Source organism: Meles meles, chromosome 15, assembly GCF_922984935.1.
Source record: "Meles meles chromosome 15, mMelMel3.1 paternal haplotype, whole genome shotgun sequence".
NCBI lineage: Eukaryota > Metazoa > Chordata > Mammalia > Carnivora > Mustelidae > Meles > Meles meles.
Genome location: NC_060080.1, coordinates 50,505,258 through 50,527,140, shown reverse-complemented (window position 1 = coordinate 50,527,140; position 21,883 = coordinate 50,505,258). Strand labels below are relative to the sequence as shown.

Here is a 21,883-nt window from a genome sequence, read left to right as displayed (position 1 = left end):
TTAAAAAAAAAAAAAACCACAGGGGCACCTGAGTGGCTCAGTGGGTTAAGCCTCTGCCTTCAGCTCGGGTCAATATCTCACGATCCTGGGATCGAGCCCTGCATCGGACTCTCTGCTTAGCAGGGAGCCTGCTTCCCCCTCTCTCTGCCTGCTTCCTCCTCTCTGCCTACTTGTTAACTCTCTCTCTGTCAAATAAAAAAAGGGGGGGGCACCTGGGTGGCTCAGTGGGTTAAAGCCTCTGCCTTCAGCTCAGGTCATGATCTCAGGGTCCTGGGATCGAGCCCCACATTGGGCTCTCTGCTCCTCGGAGAGCCTGCTTCCTCCTCTCTCTCTGCCTGTTTCTCTGCCTACTTGTGACCTGTCTGTCAAATAAATGAATAAAATCTAAAAAAACAAAAACAAACAAACAAAACCCCACAAAATTCTAAACCTAAGTTCCCAAGAGCAAGGTGGCAGGATCTTTATTGCCCTTGATACATGTATCCGTCTACCTACCTACTTACCTGCCTACCTACTCGCCTACTTGCTTATTTTTACCATTTGAACCAAAAGAAAAGATTGAAGCAGTGAAGTAGGCACACTGGCCTGGGAGTTGGGGCTGTGAGTCGGGGGTTCAGTGGATTGAATATGACTGACAGTGTGAGCTGAGGTGAAGGCAGAGGTCAGCTGGCCAGTCAAGGAGACTTGTACTGCAGTTATCCCCTGAGAGAGAAGTGAGGAGAAAATGGAAAGAAGACAGGTCTGAACTACTGTTGGGGGGGGAGCCATTGGCAGGACTGGGGTCTGCTTGCATATGGAAGCATAAAGGGGACGACATCAAAACTGAGGGAAGGTTTGAACCATCAAACCTTCATTGATGAATAACTTTTCATATGAATTTTTAAAAACCAATGTTCAGAGGAGGAGTTGCTGGGAAAAGGGGCAGGTGCTGACTGAGTTGTTTTTGTTTTGTTTGTTTGTTTTGTTTTGTTTTTTAAGACTTTAAGTCATCTCTACATCCAGTGTGGAGCTCACACACAAGATCCTAAGATCGAGAGTCACAAAGTCTTCTGACTGAGCCAGCTGGGTGCCCTCCCCCTCAACCTGCCCACTGAGTTAGGTTTTAAGTGCTTTGGGCCTACATTGTATTGGTAGAAATGTTTCTTGGGAGCTGGAAAGCAGGCTCCAGCTTGAGGAACAGTCTAGGAAAAAGGAAGCTTTAGGGTTATTGGTGCAGGCTGAGCTGTCGAGCCTTGGGTGGAGGGGAAGTTTCCAGAAGACCAGAAGGTAGAAGGGTGGAGAGTAGCTCTGCTGAGGGGATGAAGGAAGAAATGGAGAATGGGGGACCAAGATCTAGTAGCGCCCCAGAAACTGGGAGGGAGGTGAGGGGGGTATGTGCCATAGGAAGGCCAGAAGGAGGACTCCCACAGTCTTCCTCATCACCCCTGACCCTGAGAGAGTATTTCTGGGATGGGGAGGGTCAGGGTTTCTCTGCCCTTTTCTCTAACACTGCAGATAGGACTTCCAGATGAACATGTACAAGAACCCAGATTACGGGCATCTTTTAGTTATCTGGGCTAACAAAGACTGTAGTGCCTGTGGATAATGAAACTTTATACTGAGATGTGTTATGTGATTTTTTTTTTCCCTAGGAGTTTAGGACAAATAGAATTTATTCGATTTGTTTGCATTCCCTAATTTCCTGTCACCAGGCTTCCCTAAATGGCATTTCATCCCCATTTCCAGTTCTTAGCCCACTTCTTGAAGTCGGTCTTAAGGCTGATGGTTGGAGGCCCCTCTGTCACAAATTACTTCTCCTCCAGATTTTTGGGTGCTGGCTTAAAGATTCATTTCTTTGAATGAAAAAAGGTGTAAGTCCTCTTGAGTTCTTGAGAAAGGAAGGGCCTGGGGCAACTCACCTGTCAGGGGTTCAAGGGAGAGACTGAAATCCCTGGTGTGTGGGAGCTCATTCTCCAAAAGTGGAGAAGCTTGGCAGCTGGGAGGCCATGGGCATCCATGCTCCCCTCCCGAGTTCCATTGGCTTTTGCCACTCACCAGTGTTGAGCCTTGGAGGGTCTTGGTTGACTGTCCCCCGTTTATCTGCCCATCCACTAAAATGGATGTTGGAAGATTTACAGAGGTTACATTTGAACATGAAAGTGCTTGTTTCACCCGGGATTTCCACCGGCCTTTCCAAAACTGTTCACTGCTCTCCTCCTCAGCGTTGTCCTCCAGCCCTCCCGAAGGGCCAGGAGGTTTCGCGGGCTTTGGACCCCTTTAGGCAGCGTGCGTGGGGCTGCTCTTCCGTTCGGGGCTGGCTCTCCGCGGGCTGTGGTGGTGGCGCGTTTGCTTTCTCCTTTGCTTCGCCTTTCGGGGTGGGAGGTGGGTGGTGAGGAGCCCGGGGCGGGCAGTCGGGTGGGTGGAGCTGTGGGAATGCCCGGCCTCGCGGGGGGCCGGTGGGGGCTCTTCTGGACGTGCACTGCGTGGCGCAGGCGATGGCCCCAGCGGCTGCTGGAGGGGCGCGCGCGTGCGTGCGTGCGTGCGTGTGTGTGTGTGTGTGTGTGTGTGTGTTTGTGTCTTGCTGTCTGGCCAAGGAGACGCTTCTGCGTCCTGACCTGGTTCTTGTGCGCTGGCGGCTTCGGAGGCAGCTGCTGCGCCTTTCGCCAGGCCTCAGATGTGGTCGGCTCGATTTCCTCCCGGCTGGCCCCCGGCTGGCCCCCGGCCGGGCCGCCACCCGCTGCTCGAGGCAGGGGCTTACGTCGGGCGAGCTGGCCGCCTTGGCCCAAGATCAGGAGACGGCGCCCGACCTGGGCTCCCCGCCCCCACCCAGCGTGCACCCATTCCTGCTGCCTGCCGGGGTCACTTCGGGGGAGGTGGGGGAGGATTGTGCTGCCCAGGGAGGCGGCTTCCGCGGCGGTGCACGTTGCAGGGCTTTACCGTGGACTTGGGGTGGGAGCACTTCGAGCCGCAGAGAACTTTTAACGGGTGGGGGAACTTCAGCCTCCGCACCCCACTTCAACCAAACCCTGTCTTCCCCTCCCCCAGTGCGGCTCGTCTCGTAGGGCTTTCCCTGCTCTGTCGGTGTGTGTGTTGGGGGATGGGTAGCACAAACTCTCTACCAAGAGAAATAGCAAGAAGAAACTTCACCCCACACATTCCTCTCCAGGAAGCTCCCGTCTAGTTTTTGTTCAGAGGTGGCATAGTGTACGGCGTTTCAGGTGTGTCCATACTTAGTTCTTACACTTTCTGCCTACAATACCTACAGCAAAGTCTGGAGATTATGAACAAGGGAATATTCACGTTCTGTACCACCCCAAGGTGAGCACTGTTACCGTTTCTGCGTATTTTCCTTTGCTGTTCTGTTTGTGCGCACAAGTGTGTGTTGTGGATGGAATTCTTAAATTGGGTAATATTTTGAATCTTGTTTCTTTTCTCCACTTCAGATACCTCCCCTGTCATAAAACCCCTCAGAAAGCATCTATTTATGGGTACATTCTTGAGTTTCTTTTTTCATTGAAGACATTTCCCTGTGTTCTTATAAAAATGTTCTTTTTTTAAAAATCATTTTAAGCAGTTTACATCTACTGGTAAAGTAGTGTGTATTGTAATTTTTTTGTGTATTATTTGAAATGTGTATTTGACCTAGTGTTTTATGTACATTAAACAGATAAAGCATGATAATGCACACATGAAGTACCTACCCAAGATAAAAATTGAATTAAAAAAAAAAAAGATTTAAAAAAGCTATCTGAGTTGTTTCCCCTAACCGTGTATCCTTTCTTTACCTCCAGAGGTTACCACTCCCTTGAATTTTGTGTTTATCATTCCCTTGCTTTAAAAAAAAAAAAAAAGTTTTAATTATGTACCTTTAATTAAATTTCTTACAGCACATTTTATTTTTTGTTTGAACTTTTTTGAATTGGTAGACAGAAATAGCCTTTCAAGCCTTGCCTTTTTTTTTTTTTTTTTTTTTAATTTAGCTTAGTCTAGTTTCGGAGATTTGTCTGTGTTCCTGTGGTTCATTTGTTTGCACTACTATATAATATTCCATAGTCCCTCTGTGGTTGGTGATGCTAAGAATATTTTCGGGATTTGAGTTTTATGAGTAATGCTACAGTAAACATTTGTGTACATATCTCTGATGTACATTTGCAAAGTTTCTCTGGGAGTGGAATTGCAAGACTGTAGGGTAAATGTATGTTTAACATTAAAAGAAAGAACCATAGACCTTTCCAGAATAGTTTTTCTATTTTGCCCTCTACCAGTGGTATATGAGAAAAACATTCCTGCTAAACCCCACCAGCACTTGGTGTGAAACTAAAGTTTTCACCCCTTTCTACATACCTGGTACTATTGAAAGTGCTCGTCATATGTTAATTCGTTTAATCATGACAACCTTGTGAGGTTAGGTACTATTATGAACCCCAGATATACAGATGAGGAAAGAGAGGCACAGAGAGGTTCATGATTAACCCCACCCAGATTTACACATAAAGAAATGAGACACAGAGAAGATAACCAACTTGTGCAAGGTCACACAACTAGTAAGTGGTAAGGGCAGGCAGGATATGAACTAAACTTTTTTTTTTTTCATTTCGAGATCTTGTTTATTTTATAAAAATTAGTTATTAAAATAATAGAGTAAGCTAGAATCCATTTAACCAAGATATCTTAGCATCCTGCTGTACCATGAGTAAAATAAAGAGGTAGGTTAATACCTGTACAAAATAACACTTAGGATGAAAGAATGCATACTTATATGCTTTATTTTTCAAGGAAAGGTTGCCCATGGAAGGAAAGGCTCGAGACAAGTATTCATAAGAGCAGTAACAACATATGCTATGAACATCATACCAGTACTTATTTTATTTTTATTATTTTTAAAGATTTTATTTATTTGACAGAGAACACAAGTAGGCAGAGAGGCAGGCAGAGAGAGGAGGAAGCAGGCTCCCTGCCAAGCAGAGAGCCCCATGTGGGGCCCACGACTCCGGGATCATGACCTGAGCCGAAGGCAGTTGCTTCACCAAGCAACTGTTTATTCCCATTTTCTTTTCCTGAAGAAAAACCAACATAACATTTTAAAACCATTCCCCTATCTTTGGGGCACTTAGGTTATTTGTAATTCTTGGCTATTAATGCTTCAGGGGAAGTCTTTGGCACATGTAACTTTTTAATTTCTTCTGTTGTCTTATTTATTTTGTTTACATGTCCTGAAGTGAGATTAGGAACACTTAATGATGAAAAATTGCTGTGCTCTTCTGGGTTGCTGTGTGATGCTGGTGAAGTGAACTTAGCCTCTCTGTGTTCAGGGTCCTCATCTGTGTAGGAGTCTGTGATGATTGGAGGAGACAAGTGAGTGTGCCGTGATTAGGTTGATACTCTAAGAATGCTTCCCCAAAGTTACTAGACTTTTCCTAGTTCCTCTTCTTTTTCTTTCTTCCCTGAAACCATACTGGTTACTGTTGGGTAAGAAGGCATGAATGGTCACAGCCCAGTGCTTCTGCCAGATACGGTGACCTCAGGGAATTAGGCCTGAGGTCATTGGGTCTAATTCAGCTTTTTCCCAAGCATCACCCCAGCCATCGAGAGTTCTGCTACATCTGCATCCAATTTGTAGTAGGAAAAAAATTAGATTTTAAAGTGTTTTATTGATACGTACATTACTAACCACAAGAGCCCACTGTCTCCCCCCACCTCACGCAAGAACACCCTTCGCCAATACATGACAATCTCTAAAGTTAGACCTAACCCCGCAGGATTTGCTGTCTGCCAGAGAGCTTGGGTGTGGAGAGTGTAGACATGGGACAGGGCTAGCCAGCATACACACCCCCACACTCAGACACACACACAGACACATGCAGGCGCATGAATACATCCTCTGAAAGGGCTCCCCTAAAAGTCTCTTTCCCCACTCATGGATTTGTTTCATCAGTAAAATCCCAGGAGGGGAGAATCCTCTTAAGAGATGAATAATTGATCACTTCTAGACAGAATGCGCCGTAAATACAGCCCCCGTGCTGAGAGGTGGTGGGGCCATCAGTTGGGGGAGGGGGATAGGAAGGATTTGGCTGCTGCCCTCTAGAACTGGGGGAGAGGGCGGAGCTGGTAGGTCCAGCTCCTAGAACAGCTGCTGGAGGGCAGAGGAGTGGAGCTGCTGGCGCAGGCTGTTGGGAAAGCGCTGGGTGGGGTCTGTTGGCCAGCTGGATGGGGAGCAGCCACTACTATCTCGGAATCCCAGAAGAATTCATTCTTGGAGATTCCGCCATAGAGGATGCACCCAAGACCAGCCCTGCCCCCCAGCCACTGGCCTTTGGTGGAGGTGGACTGCAGACTTCTCCATCCTGGCTGGAAACACCTTCCCAGACACGCTTCTTCCAACATGGTGCGTAAGTGCTGCCCGCCCACAGAGCAGCCCCCGGACCCTGTGCCTCTTCTGGCTTCCCCTTCCCTAGAGGCCCTGGGATGGTGTGGCCAGCATGGACTCTGATCTTTCGAGATAGCAGTCTTTAACCTCCTTCCTTCTGTTTCCCTTTGATAGGGGATTGCTGATTTGGTTTCAGGGGGCTGATACTCTGAGAGCCAGGAAGGACTTGGAAAATCTGGTGTCTTTTCTGCCCGGCTCCCTATGTTATAGGCAAAACGAGATGTTTGGCATTTGGTGGCGGAGTTCCACACTTCTCTGGAGCCCCTCAGGTGGGGAGGGTAGGTTGCTGTTGTTGGATACCTGCAGATGTTGGTGGACCAGCTGTGGGGGATTGGGAGCGGAAGAAGGGAGTTGGTTGTAGGAGAAGAGATGGGTGGGCCCTTGGGAGTCCTGAGTGGGCAGGGTGCAGGGACCAATCCCAGGAGAGGTTCGGATCCTCAGAGGAGGATCTGGAGTCCCCTCAGGGTGCAGTCCTGGGATCGGTGTGCTGTATGCACATGTCCACTCTTCATAGAGTGGGGCGTGGCATTAAGTCCCTGCTTGGATCTGAGAAGGGCATTTACTCTGCCTGTCTTCCAGGAACAAGCCCCTGTTGCCCCCCATTGAGGGGAGAGCACCCCCAGCTTCGACAAGGCACCACCTGGTGTGGGTGGCAGGCACTGTGAGGCAGGGAACAGACTGGGTAAGGTTGGGTGTGTGCATCCCAGTGAGGCCAGGGTGTGGTTCTGTACTTGGAAGGTGGCGGTAAATAGGGACCCACTTTGGCTGGGCCTTCCCATGGCAGGCGGGTTAGGGGCAGGCCGTTCCCGGGTCCAGTGTCAGATTCCCCCAGTCACTCGTGGTGAAGGTGTTCCCGGTGCCGGCTGCCTTGCAGACCTCTGCTGGGTGTGCTCTGTGGTGCGGCCGTGGTGGGGAAGCAGCCTCCAGCTCTGCCCAGGATTTCACGGGCCCTCCTCTCTAGGTTTGGGGCTGAAGGGGCAGGTCCCAGCCCCGTGCTGGGAGGAGGAAGCAGCAGGTGCTTTGGGACATATTCCGAGTGCTGTATGCTCGGTCCTGAGGGTGTGGCAGTAGCTCCAGTTTGAGCGCTTACGGTGCAGTTGTCAGATTCACAGGAAGAGAGAGAGATCCCCCGCCTGACGGAGGCTGTGTGTGGGGACCGGGGACTGGGGACCATAGGATCTGGCTCAGACCCTGTGGTCAGCAGATCTGGTGAGGGAGGGCTCTATCAGGAGGCGACCTGGCTCAGCCCCTGCACTGAGTCCTCCGCTCTGGTAAGCACGGCCCAGTCTCACCTCTCTGCTCTTGCAGGCCCTTATCTCTGGGACCTCAGTGTCCCAACTGGTCTTTAGGCCACCAGCCTTGCAGTCTGCAGTCTGAATTCTACAGGGTCACCGATTGCCCCTCCTAAAAGGTACATCTGCTCTGTTTTGTTCACACTGTGAGCCACACACCTGTCCTCCCCGTGCTCAGCAATTATCTTTCCCTGCCCCCCGCCCCAGGATTGTGTGCCTTCGCATCTATCTACTCCTCCCTCCGTCTGGAATTCCTCCACCCCTCCCCCCTCCCAATACCTGCCCAGCTTTCCAGCTTCATCCCCAAGGTTACTTTGAAGTGAGGTGTTTTTTTTTTTTAAGTAAACTATGTCCAACGCCAGGCACCCCAAAGTGAGATCCTTCTTTTTTTTAAATTTTTTTATTTTTAAAAGATTTTATTATATTTATTTAACAGAGAGAGAGAGATCACATGTAGGCAGAGAGGCAGGCGGGGAGAGAGAGAGAGAGAGAGAGAGAGAAGCAGGCTCCCTGCTGAGCAGAGAGCCTGATGCGGAGCTCAATCCCAGGACCCTGAGATCATGACCTGAGCCAAAGGCAGAGGCTTAACCCACTGAGCCCCCCAGGGGCCCCAAATGAGATAATTTTTGACACACATGTCCACTTGGCCTGTGCCCTCGTGTAGATGGCTTTTACAGCACTGACAGGCTTTATGGTGTTCGTTTATAGTCTCTCTTTTCACTCATTAACGTCTTGGTGTTCTTGAAATAGTCTGGTCTTTATGCCACCCCAAAATTTAGTGGCATAAAGCAGTCATTTTATTATGCTCTTGGAGCCTTTGGATTCAGAAGTCAGGAAGGACATGCAGGGGAAGCTTGTCTCTGGTCTTTGACATTTAGGGCCTTGGCTGGGGAGGCTCAAAACCTGGAGGTAACTCGACCCCTGGGCTCGAATCCTTGAAGGCCCCCTTCATGCACACGTTTGGCAGGTGATGGCAGCTGTTGGCTGGGACTTCTGCTGGGAATGTCCACTCAGACACCTGCATGTGCCTTTTTTGTATGCGGTCTGGGCTCCCTGACCCCATGGTGGCTGAGCCCCAAGAGTGTGTGTCCCCAGAGAATCAGGCAGAAGCTGTGTTGCCTTTTGCAGTCCAGCTGTGAAAGCCATGCAGGGTCACTTCCACCGCTGCCACAAGCCCAGCCAAATTCACGAGGAGGGAGCATATAGATTCCCACCTCTCCATAGGAGAAGTACATTTGGGATGGAGGGATATCATGGCCATTTTGGAAAATATAATGTGCCACATGCCCCAAGCACTTCGTGCATACAAATGACATTCTCAAATTCTGGAGGGTGAGCAAAGGTGGAGTGGGAGGAGGAGTTACGAAGTGGTGCTGGGAGCCTTGAGGGAAGGTGAGGCATCATCAACAGAGATAATCAGTGGGCTGGGGCTGAGGGGGGCACATAGAGTCGACATAGAGTCGCTTAAAGGAGCCGGCAGCAAGTTGATAGAAAGTGTGCATACGCAGCAAGGCTCAAATTAGGGAGCAGGCATGGAGGGAGAGGAGATAGAACAGAGAGGTGTTCTTGTTTAAGAATTGTTTGGGGTCTGGTGATGAGGCACGTTGGAAGAACACAGGTGATGCTGGGGTCAGGAACATTGGCGAGTGTAAGAACACTGTCCAGAATAGGAAATTGTTGCAGGTGGGGAGGGGAGTTACATTCTGTTTGAGACAAGCTGCCTCTCAGTGGGCTTGTCACATGTCCCCAGGGGTGGAGCTAGCTGGAGGTCAGCTGAGAGGTCCAGACAAAAAGCAAACACCGGGGAAGATCTTTGGAGTGGGAGGGAGACATCCTGGAGGGTTTTAGAGCGGGGGCATTCCTGAACTGAGATTTGAAAGGGCCTTTCTCAACTAGCCTCCGTCTGGCATTGCCACTAATCACCTGATAACCCACCTTGTTTCCTTCTCAGTCTCCATGGGTAAGAACTTGCTGCCTCCTGCTTGTTAGGGGGACACGGGCCAGTGCGTTAGCATCTCTAAGTGTTCACAGTCTTCCCTAAATTGAGCCTACGTTCACCTCTCTAAAGCTTTACTCATTTTCTAATTCCTTCCCTCAGAGTGCTTGAAACAAGTCTGATTCTGTGCCTGACTGACAGACTTCAGATGTGTAAAGATGAGTTTTGTCTTCAGAACCTAAAGGGACCCATACCTCTATACTTTTGCACTGTCTATAGCTTACTCTGTGTCTCCTCACGGACTGTCTGGGCAGAGTGGGGCCATCGCTGCCTGTGCTGTGGGTCCTCTTCAATCAGGTCCTGGCTGCGTGTGTGTCCAGCTATGGCTTGGGACTCCTTAGTTGGCTGTGAAATCGCCTTACAAGGTTGCAACTTTCAAGAAACGGAGGGAGGGATTTGTGTATCTAGTAAGGGGAAATAGTATTTTGCCACCTTGTCATACGTTTAAGCATGTAATGGATCATGTTATAGGATGTATTTGTTACTGCGGATAGTAGTAAAGAAGTTGGGGGAAAAACCCTGGGTTATAGGACCCTTTGAAACTGCCACATCCTCCTGTTGCGCGTATCAGGAGAGAGGAAAGACTAGCTGAGGACAGAGCCCCGTGGCAAACCACTAGAGACCTCCCCCCTGGCCCCCACCCAAGTTGCTACCCCACTTGAGTTTCAGCATGGTCATTCTGCCCGTGGCGAGCCAGCCTGTACCGCTGGCCCTGGAGGGAATCACAGCAGGCCTTAGCAGATTTAAACGTCTATAACCCAAGTCACAAATGCAAATATGTGCAAAGGCTTGGCAAGTAACATGAATGAAGTGATAACTAATTCAGGCAATTCAAGTGATCTCTGACCCCTGGCCTTGGTCAGGGAAACCAGGGAAAGCAGCATGGAACCGTGAGGCCGGGGATGGCTGGTGCAGAAGCCGCAGCTTGTCTGCTAGGTGGAAATGCGCACCTTTAAGACGATCTGGGTTTCATGTCAAATTTGACATTTTAATATTGACAAGATAAACAAGAATCTAACGCTGTGTAGGCCAAACAAACCAGGTCTGTGGCTGATTTGGCCCCCAGCCCTTGAGTTTGTGATCTGTCAGACAGGATGTCTCCCTGTCTCCTGGTCCAGTGACTCTACCACCCAAAACAGTAAGGTTCATTGGGTGTTGATGGGTTGATGGCGTTTGTTGAACCTGGCTCCTTGTGGTTCCCCCGGTTACCCTCTCAGGAACCCTCCTGGGGCTTGTCTTGCTCCAGGCACCAGAGTCTGGAACGATGCTTGCTCTCTTCTTGCCGGTGGCCCCTTCTCCTGATGGTGTCTTTCCTCCAGGATCCCAGCCCGTGTTGAGGAATGTGTTAGTGGAATCCCCTGGCTGAGAAGCTGGAATGTAGCATTTCTTAAAATCCCCCCACCCATCCTGGCTTCCCTTCCCTCATTTTTGTGTCCACTCTTCCCTTCCTTCTCTTTTTGGTCAAAAGAGCATTTTCTTTCCCAGGGAAGTCAAAGGCCCAAGCGCCAGCCTAGCCCTTCCTTGTTCTTGTTCACAAACCAAAAATAACTTTTAAAATCCTTGTAGTTGTCTTGACCATTTTGGGGAAGCCTCAACTCCTGCAGCATCAGTCTTCCTGACACTGTTTTTGTAAGTCCATGCTACTCTGTCATGTTTCTTCGGGGTTATGCGTGTTCCTGCTGTCTTTTACACACAAGCAGGTAAAATTCGGCCACTTCAGACTTCATTGCCTTTGTTGTCATGGTAGTTTTAGGTTTCTGAGAAGGAAGGAAGGGATGTCTAGGTGATCAGCCACATTCCTAGAGGGAAGGTCTCGTTTCTAGTTCCAGGTTGGGAGAGACGGTCAGGGAAAGGTGGCATTCGTGCCTGGGGGCATGGGAGCCCTTGTGCCCCAGGAGAGAGTGTGAGTAGCAGCTGCCGGCAGCAGGCACAGAAGCGGCTAAGATGCAGACCTTGTCTTGAAGGAGCTCGAATCGGGTTGGGGAGGCAGCTGCTGGAATGATAGCAGGGGCCGATGAAGAGTGCGGCTAAGGCCTGTATGGGGTGCCGCGGGAGCCCAGGGGACGGGGTGCCATGGGAGATCAGGGGACGGGAACCACAGGGTGGTCTGCTGGCCAGATCAGGGAGGAGGTTCCTCTGAGCTGGTGCTTGAAGGATAAGCCAAGGTGGCCCCACAGAGGCTGGGAAGGGCATTCTAGGCAGTGAACCCTGCACATGCAAAACTTGGAAAAGCATAAGTGTCCTTTGGGGCCAGAGTTGGACAGCGATGAGGATGAGGTGGGAACCTCAGGCTGGGGTCTCTGCTCCTCTCCCACGGGGCTGATCCCAAAGCCCCACCTTCCCACCACTGCTTTGGAGCAAATGCATGATGGCCACCTTCCCCAGTCTGGGGACTTGTAGCAACGTAACCATCTGCTTGATGTTTCGACTTCCAGAAAAGTTGCAAGAAGAGTACCTGGGACTCCCACATAGTAACATTATTTACATTGTGTTTTATTTGCTTTATCATTCTCTCTATGTGTGTATATTTTTTGTATGCATATCACATTTTTCCGAACCACTTGAGATGAAGTTAGAGATACTATGTTCCTTTGCCCTGAATACTTCAGAGAGAGAGAGAGAGAGAGAGAGAGTGTGTGTGTGTGTGTGTGTGTGTGTGTGTGTGTGTGTGTCCCCTAAGGACAAAGACATTCTTTTACATAATCAGAGTAAAATGATTCAAGCCAAGAAGACTGAGAAGGACACAGTGTGATCTTATCCATGTCCATATTCCAGTTGCATCAGATGTCCCATTGGTGTGCCTTTTAGCTCTTTCCCCCAGTCTGTGATCTAACTCACAAGCATGCCTTTCTTGTCTTGTCTCTTCAGTAAGCTGAAGATGTTTGTCTTTCTTGTCTTTGAAATTTTTGAAGACAACAATCCAGGTGCTTTCTAGCATGCCTTCCAGTTTGGCTTTATCTGATGTTTCCTCATAATGGGAGATGGGTCATATGTTTTGGCTGGAGTTTTGTGTGAATGATGTCGTGTCCTTCTCAGTGTATCACATCAGAACTCTCAGGATGTAGGTTTGTCGCAGTACTGGTGACGAGGAGAACTCTGATCGTCGGTTAAGGTGGCGTCTGCCAGATTTCTCTTTACAGTTGTAACTCGGTGATTTTTGTGGAGATACCTTGAGACCACTTCTATATGCTGAGCCCCATCAAGCTTTCACCTGCTAGTTGTAGCACTCACTGATGACTTTCCCAGTCTATTGGCCCTGCTTTCTACTGTGGGGAAGAGCTTTCCTTTCTAGAGGGATGAATTCTGCAAACTGAATTTCACATCTTTGTATTAGCCTTTAACTTGTTGGGCTGGATCCCTGGCTCCTCCTTTTTTATGCCCTCCCCCGTCTGTGTGTTTTATTGGACATCGGGTGCATAGTGTGGTTCTTGGGCTTGGGAAGAGGCCTGGATCTGGGGCCTACTGGTGGCTTGCTTGTCACTGGCGTGACTGGCTTGGCAGGGGCTGAACGCACGTGGTGTCCAATCAGTATTTCCCTCCGGCCTGCCTGGGGCTGGGAGTGGGAATGTCATCTTGTCACTAGCTCTCCGAGCTCGGCCAGGGCTTAAGTGCAGACAGGAACAGGCAAAGAAAAAACTGTGGGTTCCTTCCCACTGAAAAGCTCTGGCTGATCTCTGGTCCAGGCTGCATTTGTTCCTCAGAGCTGCTCGCCCCCTCCCTATACACACACACACCACACACTTATGGTCTGTGGCTTCTTGGGGTGTTTGGTTAGCTTTCTCATGACAAACACCGAAGTCAGCATGGCCCCGGGGTCACTTTGGTCCCTCGAAGTTAGAGGTTTTTTTGTGAGTCCTGAATAAATGCATGGTGTCTGGGGAGCCTCGTCGGTACCATCGATCTTAGGCTCTAAAAGGAGCAGAATTCTGTATTAGGACCTCTTAAAGATCTGCCTTCCATTTCTCTTGGTGCGGCTGGTTGGGCAAGGAGACACGAAGACAAAGATGAGTTCAGGTTCAAGCTGTGTCGGGGCAGAGTTTGCAAGAAATGTGGGGTTTAGGTATGCCTCCTGAGTGGTGTGAAGCAGGACAGTGCTTTTCTAATATTATGGCTCATCTTTTTCCTTTTTTTCCTCTCTCTCTTCAGACAGGCTCAGAGCTCAGCCCAGTTGATGGACCTGTTCCAGGTCAGATGGACTCAGGGCCAGTGTACCATGGGGACTCACGGCAGCTAAGCGCCTCAGGGGCGCCGGTCAATGGTGCTAGAGAACCCGCCGGACCCAGTCTGCTGGGGGCTGGGGGTCCTTGGCGAGTAGACCAGAAGCCCGACTGGGACGCTGCCCCGGGCCCAGCTCACACTGCTCGCCTGGAAGATGCCCACGATCTGGTGGCCTTTTCGGCTGTGGCCGAAGCGGTGTCCTCTTACGGGGCCCTTAGTACCCGGCTCTACGAAACCTTCAACCGTGAGATGAGTCGCGAGGCTGGGAACAACAGCAGGGGAGCCCGGTCGGGGCCCGAGGGCTGCTCTGCCGGCAGCGAAGACCTGGACACGCTGCAGGCGGCCCTGGCCCTCGCGCGGCACGGCATGAAGCCACCCAGCTGCAACTGCGACGGCCCGGAGTGCCCGGACTACCTCGAGTGGCTGGAGGGGAAGATCAAGTCTGTGGTCGTGGACGGCGCGGAGGGGCGGCCCGGGCTCCCAGGGACTCTGCCTTCTGCTGAGGCTGGCCTCCCAGCGCCAAGCCCCAGGCCAGTGCTCAGCTCCGAGGTCCCCCACATACCTCCCCCTGAGGGCCTTCCCCTGTCCCAGAGTGCCCTGAGCATCGCGAAGGAGAAGAACATCAGCCTGCAGACGGCCATCGCCATCGAGGCCCTCACCCAGCTCTCCTCTGCCCTCCCTCAGCCTTCCCACTCTACCTCCCAGGCTTCCTGCCCCCTCCCTGAGGCCTTGTCCCCTCCTGCCCCTTTCCGGTCCCCCCAGTCCTACCTCCGGGCCCCCTCATGGCCTGTGGTCCCTGCTGAAGAGCATGCACCCTTCACTCCTGACAGCCCCGCCTTCCCTCCGGCAACTCCTAGACCCGAGTTTCCTGAAGCCTGGGGCACCGACACCCCACCAGCAACTCCGAGGAGCTCTTGGCCCCTGCCCCGCCCAAGCCCTGACCCCATGGCCGAACTGGAGCAGCTGCTGGGCAGCGCCAGTGATTACATCCAGTCAGTATTCAAGCGGCCTGAGGCCCTGCCCTCCAAGCCCAAGGTCAAGGTAGAGGCACCCTCTTCCTCCCCAGCCCCATCCCCATCCCCCATGCTCCAGAGGGAGGCTCCAGCACCCTCCGCAGAGCCTGACACCCACCAGAAGGCCCAGACCGCCCTGCAGCAGCACCTTCACCATAAGCGCAGTCTCTTCCTGGACCAGGCCCATGATACCCCCTTTCCCCCGCCCGCCGAGCCGCCTGCTCCAGGCTGGTGGGCCCCAGCAAGCGCACCTGCCCCACGGCCTCTAGACAGACCACCCAAGGAGAAGAAGAAGAAGCCGCTGGCACCAGCTGGAGGTCCCCTGGGAACCGAGAAGGCGGCCCCTGGGATCAAGCCCAGTGTCCGGAAGCCCATTCAGATCAAGAAGTCCAGGCCGCGGGAAGCGCAGCCTCTCTTCCCGCCATTGCGGCAAATCATCCTGGAAGGGCTGAGGCCCCCAGCCTCTGAGGATGTGCAGGCACAGCCACCGGCCCCTGTCCCCACTTCCCAGGGCTCCGCTGCCCCCCCACCCCCAGAACCTTCTCTTGCGCTATTTGCACCTAGTCCCTCTGGGGACAGCCTGCTGCCCCCTACTCAGGAAATGAGATCCCCTAGCCCCATGGCGACCCTGCAGCCGGGCTCCGCCGGCCCTCTTGCCCCTGCTGATGACAAGCTGGAAGAGCTAATCCGGCAGTTTGAAGCTGAATTTGGGGATAGCTTTGGGCTTCCTGGCCCCCCATCCGTGCCCAATCAGGACGCCGAGAACCAGTCAACATGTCTCCCAGCCCCCGAGAGCCCTTTTTCTACCCGCTCCCCCAAGCAAATCAAGATTGAGTCTTCGGGGTCTGTGACTGTGCTCTCCACCACCTGCTTCCATTCGGAGGAGGGAGGCCAGGAGGCCACACCCACCAAGGCCGAGAACCCCCTCACACCCACCCTCAGTGGCTTCCTGGAGTCACCTCTTAAGTACCTGGACACACCCACCAAGAGTCTGCTGGACACACCTGCAAAGAGAGCCCAGGCCGAGTTCCCCACCTGCGACTGTGTTGGTAAGTCCGTTGGGTGTCAGGGACAGGAGAGTCCTGGTGGGCTTGGGTGTCTAGGCTCTGTCTGTCGCGTGGCAAACCTTCGCTGTGTGCTCACCACGCCCCTGCCACTGGGGCCTGGGGACACTGAAAAGAGTGCACCGACTAGTGGAAGAGACCGCGAAGGAAGCGGCCAGTGATGCTGTGTGGTAGGTAGCACGTTAGCGGAGGCGAGCACGGGTGCTTTGTGCACAGAGGGAGGCAAAGGCATCCTGGAGGCCTTCCTGTGTGAGGTGGTACTTGTGTTGAGGCCTGAGCTGGGTGGCTATGAGAGGGTGAGGCTTACTTGGACTGCTCTGGGTCTGGCAGGAGCAGGAGGGGTGGAGTACATGTGGGTCTGAACCAGAGGTGGCCTGGGCGGCAGCGAGGGACCAAATCTGACAGGGGCCCAGCAAGCTAAGGTCAGGAGTTTGACCTGATCTCATAAGTATAAGCGAACTTCTGAGGATTGTAAAGCAAGGAATGATCTGTCACTTTGTGCTTCCAAAAGACTTCTGAAACCTGTAAGAATGATGTCATGAACCAGGCAAGGAGGAGAGAGTGGACAGGCAGAGGGCCTCTCGTGGGGGAGGGCATGTGTGGTACGGACAGCCTTGGGGCTCTACCTGGGTGGTGCTGGTGCCCGAGAGCAGGCCGAGAGCCTGGACCTCTGAGTCGTGGGTTTGGACGCAGTTGGCATCCAGGCTGTGGCTGAGGCTGTGGTCTGGGTAAAAGCGCTGAGGGGCCTTGCCCTCAGGGCCAAGGCTGCGAGGACCGCTCCGCGGGGGCTTCTGTCTTAGGCAGGCACGGATGCACTGGGAAGCCGAGGTCTCCTCTAGGGCTATGGCTCTCTGCTGTGTATGGTGCATTCCCTAGAAGACGTGTTTTCACGTGTTGCCCCAAAAGCACATCAATGCTAGTGAGGAGCGTGTTGAAATGCTTGTGATGTTAGGATATACAAACCAGGTCTGTATTCTCTGCTTGTCAAAATAAATTAATATCGGGGCAATGGTGTGATTTGGTGGGGTGCTATGTCCTTGTCAGTAAGGATGAGCTGGGCTGTCCCACTCCAGCTACCCCAGACTCCTGTACTCCTGACAAAAGGACTCACTTGGGGGAACAAAGAGACGGCCCCAGGGTTTTTGTCTGGGGTTGAACAGAAGTGCAGGGTCCTGCCAGATGCTCCCAGATGTGGTTCCCTTAGAGGGCTAACCCTGTCCATTCTTGGATCTTCATAATGAGATGACTTTGAGGGCCTCCTTATTTCTCAGCGTTTTGGAGAAGCTTGTTCTGATCATAGGAATTGGGCCCTTCCCTTTGCCCTCTTCTCTCTCCCCGTTGGTGTGTATCTGCTTGCTCTGCCTTGTGTTTAGTTCGTTGTTAGGAATTCCTCCCCCTGCAGTGTAAGACAACCTTACATCGTGCATAGGCCATAGCTGGTCCTTGCTAAATATTTCAGGTATTGAATTCAATTATTTGGATATGATGTTTGATCAAACTAGTTTTTAAAATTTGAATTCTAATTCCATCACTTCCTCGTGCCTAAAATGAAAATGATGATAACATCCCCTTGCCAGGGCTGTTGGAAGGATTAGATTAGCTAATATGTACACAGCACTTAGATGGTGTCTGGCGCGGAGCGAGCCCTCCGGGCGTTAGCCGTCACGGGGTATATTGAGTGCAGTAAGGCAAGAGAAAGAAGTGAAAACATATGTATTAAAAAGGAAGCCCAGTGTTGGCTATTACTTTTTTCATCAATCATTTATTGATTCCTAACTCTGTATTAACTACTGTGAAGGATCAAAGATAGGAGACATGGTTCGTCTCTGAAGGATTTTGTCGTGTGCTCGAGGCGACCGCTGAAACCGCAAGGTACTCCGTTGCCCTTTCAGCAGGCGTCTGCCAGGTACCTGTGTGGTCGCACGGGTGTGGCTGGATGGTAGGAGTGCTCTGAACCCGCAGGCTTGGTTGTCATTACCGAGGGTGATGTTTTCTTGTTCCGAGCTGGGGTTTGAAACAGGCAGTGAACCCGGACGGGGAGAGGCGAGGGGGCAGCCACTGCAGGCCCAAGAACGTGTGAGCCCTGCCTTCGGGGCAGCGGGAGCCGGCGGGTGGCACAGAGGGCCAGCGGCATGGGGGTGCTCCCAGACCCGCGGCGGTCTGTGTCCCCCTACAGAGGATGGGTGTCAGCTCAAAGCTAGTGAGCAGAGGATTGAGCAAGAGAAGGTCGGCGTCCCACAAACCTGGCAGCAGCGATGCTGGCCGCAGTTGCCCCTCAGCCAGGGAAGGGCAGGTCAGTGGGCAGCACCTGTCACGGCCAGTCCTTTAGTGTTACAGTTTGTGTTGCTCCGTATGCAATCCGGAGCAGAGAGCTCGAACCGAGCCTAGCTCATGTTGTTAAATGTTAGCTTATGGGGACATGCTTGGTGGGAGCCCGTAGACGCAAGCAGTACATAAATGATCATCTCACCTCTGTTTTTTGTTTTTTTTTTTAAGATTTTATTTATTTATTTGACAAATAGAGATTTCAAGCAGGCAGAGAGGCAGGCAGAGAGAGAGGAGGAAGCAGGCTCCCCGCGGAGCAGAGAGCCCGATGCGGGGCTCGATCCCAGGACCCTGAGATCATGACCTGAGCCGAAGGCAGCGGCTCAATCCACTGAGCCACCCAGGCGCCCCCATCTCACCTCTGTTAAAAAAGGAAAGGAAGGAAGGAAAGGAGAGAAAGGAAAGGAAAGAAAGAAAGAGGCAGGGAGGGGAAGGAAGGAAGGGAGGGAGTGAAAGAGGGAAGGAAAGGCAGTAAGGAGGGAGAGAAGGGAAGGAAGGAAGACACTGGAAAGAAATACATCAAAAGTGGCTGTCTCTGGTCGGTGGGTGACTTTTCCCTTACGTTTTCTGAGCTTTCTGTAATGAAGTATGTATTTTAAATCAAGAAATGTTTTGAAAGCGTATCCTGGAAATAGCCTGGAAGACAGATCGGTGAAGGGTGATGACCTTGCAGTAGAAGACTGGTTGGGGAGCTGTTGAGAAGAAGAAGAGTTGTAATAGTAGTAATAATAATATTTATGAAACACCTGCTCTGTTCCAGGCACTGTGCCAAGTACTCTACAGTTACCTCGTTTATCCTCATAACACCTGTGTGAGGGCCGTACTGCCCGCAGTGCCATCGTAGTGAGGAAGGAAGCGAACTTAGATCCGGTAGTTTACCCAGGTCCCATGTCTAGCACACGGTAGAGGTGAGATTCGAGTCTAGGCAGCGGGACTCTTAACCAGCACACCATACTGTGATTGAAATTGTTTAGTTGAGAAAGAAGTCCTATTCTGTAAAATGGTGGGATTAAGAGTGAAGAGGGCAAGAAAGATGGGATTCACTTGCAGCCAGCTTCTTGAGGTGCTGGAGTTCGTGTTAGGGAGAGCCATCCTGTTTTTCCGGAAGTATCTAGAGATCCCGCCTCTGGACAGTTGCTTCCATCAGTCAGTATGGCAGAATTGGTCTCTGTGAACTTGGGCTCAGGACAAGGGTTAGGAGTAAAGGCTGCTCACTCTGGCATTAATGTCAGATGGGAACCGTCTCATGTTCGAGAAACTCATCCTCTCAACAGTGGTAGGTAGGGAGGTGCGGATTGCAGGTCACTTTGAGGAAGAATTTTCCATAGAAGTGACAATGAGATTCGGAGATGCCATCATGCACTAATAATGAACAACTTTATAAAGGCATAGGAGGGTTTTATAGCACAGCAAAAGAAACTTAATATTCAATATGGTGACTTCTGCCAAATTGGTGATTTTGGCCAATGTGGGCTTCACCGACAAACCAAAAACCCATATACGAAGAGCACTGTTTTTCCCTTGTATAAAGACTGAGTTTCTGAAGGGATGGATAGCATTCATATGGACTTATTCTCCAAATCTTGAAATACTAGAATTAGAGGCACCTCTTGAAGCTTCAAAGAAATAAATTTAGAAGACGTGAAAGGAAGTGCCCTTCTCCAGAAGGTAGTATGGTATGTCCAGGTTTGGGAAAACTTACAAGTTGAAGTTTTATTTTAGATTATTGGAGGAAGAGAGTATTGATGTATTGCTAATACTTCGTGGCACACAATAGAGATCCCCTTAACCATTCTGTAATACCATTGCCAGAGGCGGGACAGTGAGCAGCAATGACTAGGAAGAGATAAAATACTACTCCTAGAAATGGGGAGGTTCACACGATGAGCCAGCTTAGGACAGAGAATGAGTTCAGGTGGCTTTTTAGTGGGAACGCATCCTTGGAGGTCATCTGCTCATCCTTTTACAGTTGAGGAAATAGGTTTGGATTAACTTTTGAGTCTTGTCCCCCTGTCTCTGAGGAGCATCCCACAGACAGCTTTAGACATTAGACCATAGGAAAAGCAGATTGGGAGACAGATCTTAGGAGGCACCTTCATAGGAATGACATTTTTATTCAGTTGATCATCTACCTTAAAGAAATAGCCAGAGGCCAAAACAAAAAAAAAGTCCTTTTGCCTGGAGCATGGTGAAAGTCTGGGTGAAAGGGAGCTGTTGTCCAGCAGATATGGCTGGTAACAGTGCCCTTGGGATCTGAATGGGGGACACAGAGACTTACCTCTGTTTACAGTCAGGGAAAGTCTATTTCATATAGTTTTTAGGAGAAGGTACCCTCCCACCCACCCCTGCCTCTCATTCAGTTTGAGATGAAGAGGAACTTCATGTGTTTTAAATATTTTTTTGGACAAGAGACTATTTGGATCCCAGCATAAAGATGGGGAATCTGACTTTGGGGAGGGTATCAGAAAGAAGTTCCTGGAGGAGGTGATGTTTGAGGTGAGAAGTTTAATGGATTAATAGGAAGAAGGGAGAGTGTTCCAGGCAAAGGGACATGAAGATCGTGGAGATGAAAAACCTCACGAAGCCGGAGCTGTAGTGGTGCGAAAACATGGGGAAATGCACGTAATTCTGGTGTGACTGGTGTATTGGAGGAAAGGTTGGGAGTGGCGGGACAGGAGAGCTTCAGGGGAAACAGGTGATACTGAAGGCAGAGAAACCAGTTTGCAAGCTGAGGTGTGGTTCAGGCGAGAAATAATGGGTGCCTGAACTCAGAGAATGACATTGAGTGGGAGGGAGGAGAGAAGTGGATGGATAAGAGAAAGATTAGGAAAAAGAATTGACTGCTGGCTGTAGGAGTAAAGGAAGAAGCAGCATGTCAGGTGGCTCCTGGGGCTCCAGGTGGGGTGACTGGGGCGGACAGTAGTGCCATTTACCTGGATCCAGAATCCTTGGAAAGAAGCAGGTTTGGACATCCAGCCTTTGAGATATCTGTGGGACCTGAAGGTTATGCATCGAGGTGGGTCTGTGCGTTAGAGGTTCTAGAACAAAGTGATGGTAGTTGATGTTTCAATTACGATCATTCCACCAGGCTGAACGTGTAGATCGAGAAGAGGCCCAGGAAGGGAGCACACTAGCATTTAGAGGGTCTCAAACAGGAGACTGTGAAGGAGAGTGTGGAAGAGATGTGGGAAGACATTGAGGTTGGGGAAGGCTAAAGAATCAGCAGAGAGCTGGGAGGCTGGAAGTGTTGAGAGCCCAGTTCCGGAGAAGCGTCAGGATTCAATGCTGGGTTCTTCTTTGTCTGACACAATTTGTTATTACGCGTGCGGTTGTCTTGTCGATTGAATCCCAGGTTCCTTAGGAACGGGAACTGAATGTTGTATTTCTAGAACATTTAGACTGGTGCTGAGCATTCTGGTAGGTGTGCTTCCTATTTTTTGGTTAACTGGTCAACCTTATTCTGCCTCCCCATTTAAACTCTGCAGAGATATCAGATGAGTTTAGGCAAGATCTCCTTCCCTTTAACCTTTGTCATCAGTGAGTGTGCCCCTGTTATAAAAGTATTTGTG

At 50.9% G+C, this 21,883-nt stretch overlaps 1 protein-coding gene across 4 annotated transcripts in view; it reads left to right on the top strand.

Moving 5' to 3' along the window:
• Positions 1-21,883, top strand: part of TET3 (tet methylcytosine dioxygenase 3) — a 99,113-nt gene that overhangs the window by 34,662 nt on the left and 42,568 nt on the right. For all 4 annotated transcript variants that reach the window (XM_045978739.1, XM_045978743.1, XM_045978742.1 and 1 more), the window contains exon 3: positions 13,841-15,974. In XM_045978739.1, coding sequence (XP_045834695.1) covers positions 13,841-15,974 — 2,134 coding nt within the window. The remainder of the gene's footprint in view (positions 1-13,840; positions 15,975-21,883) is intronic.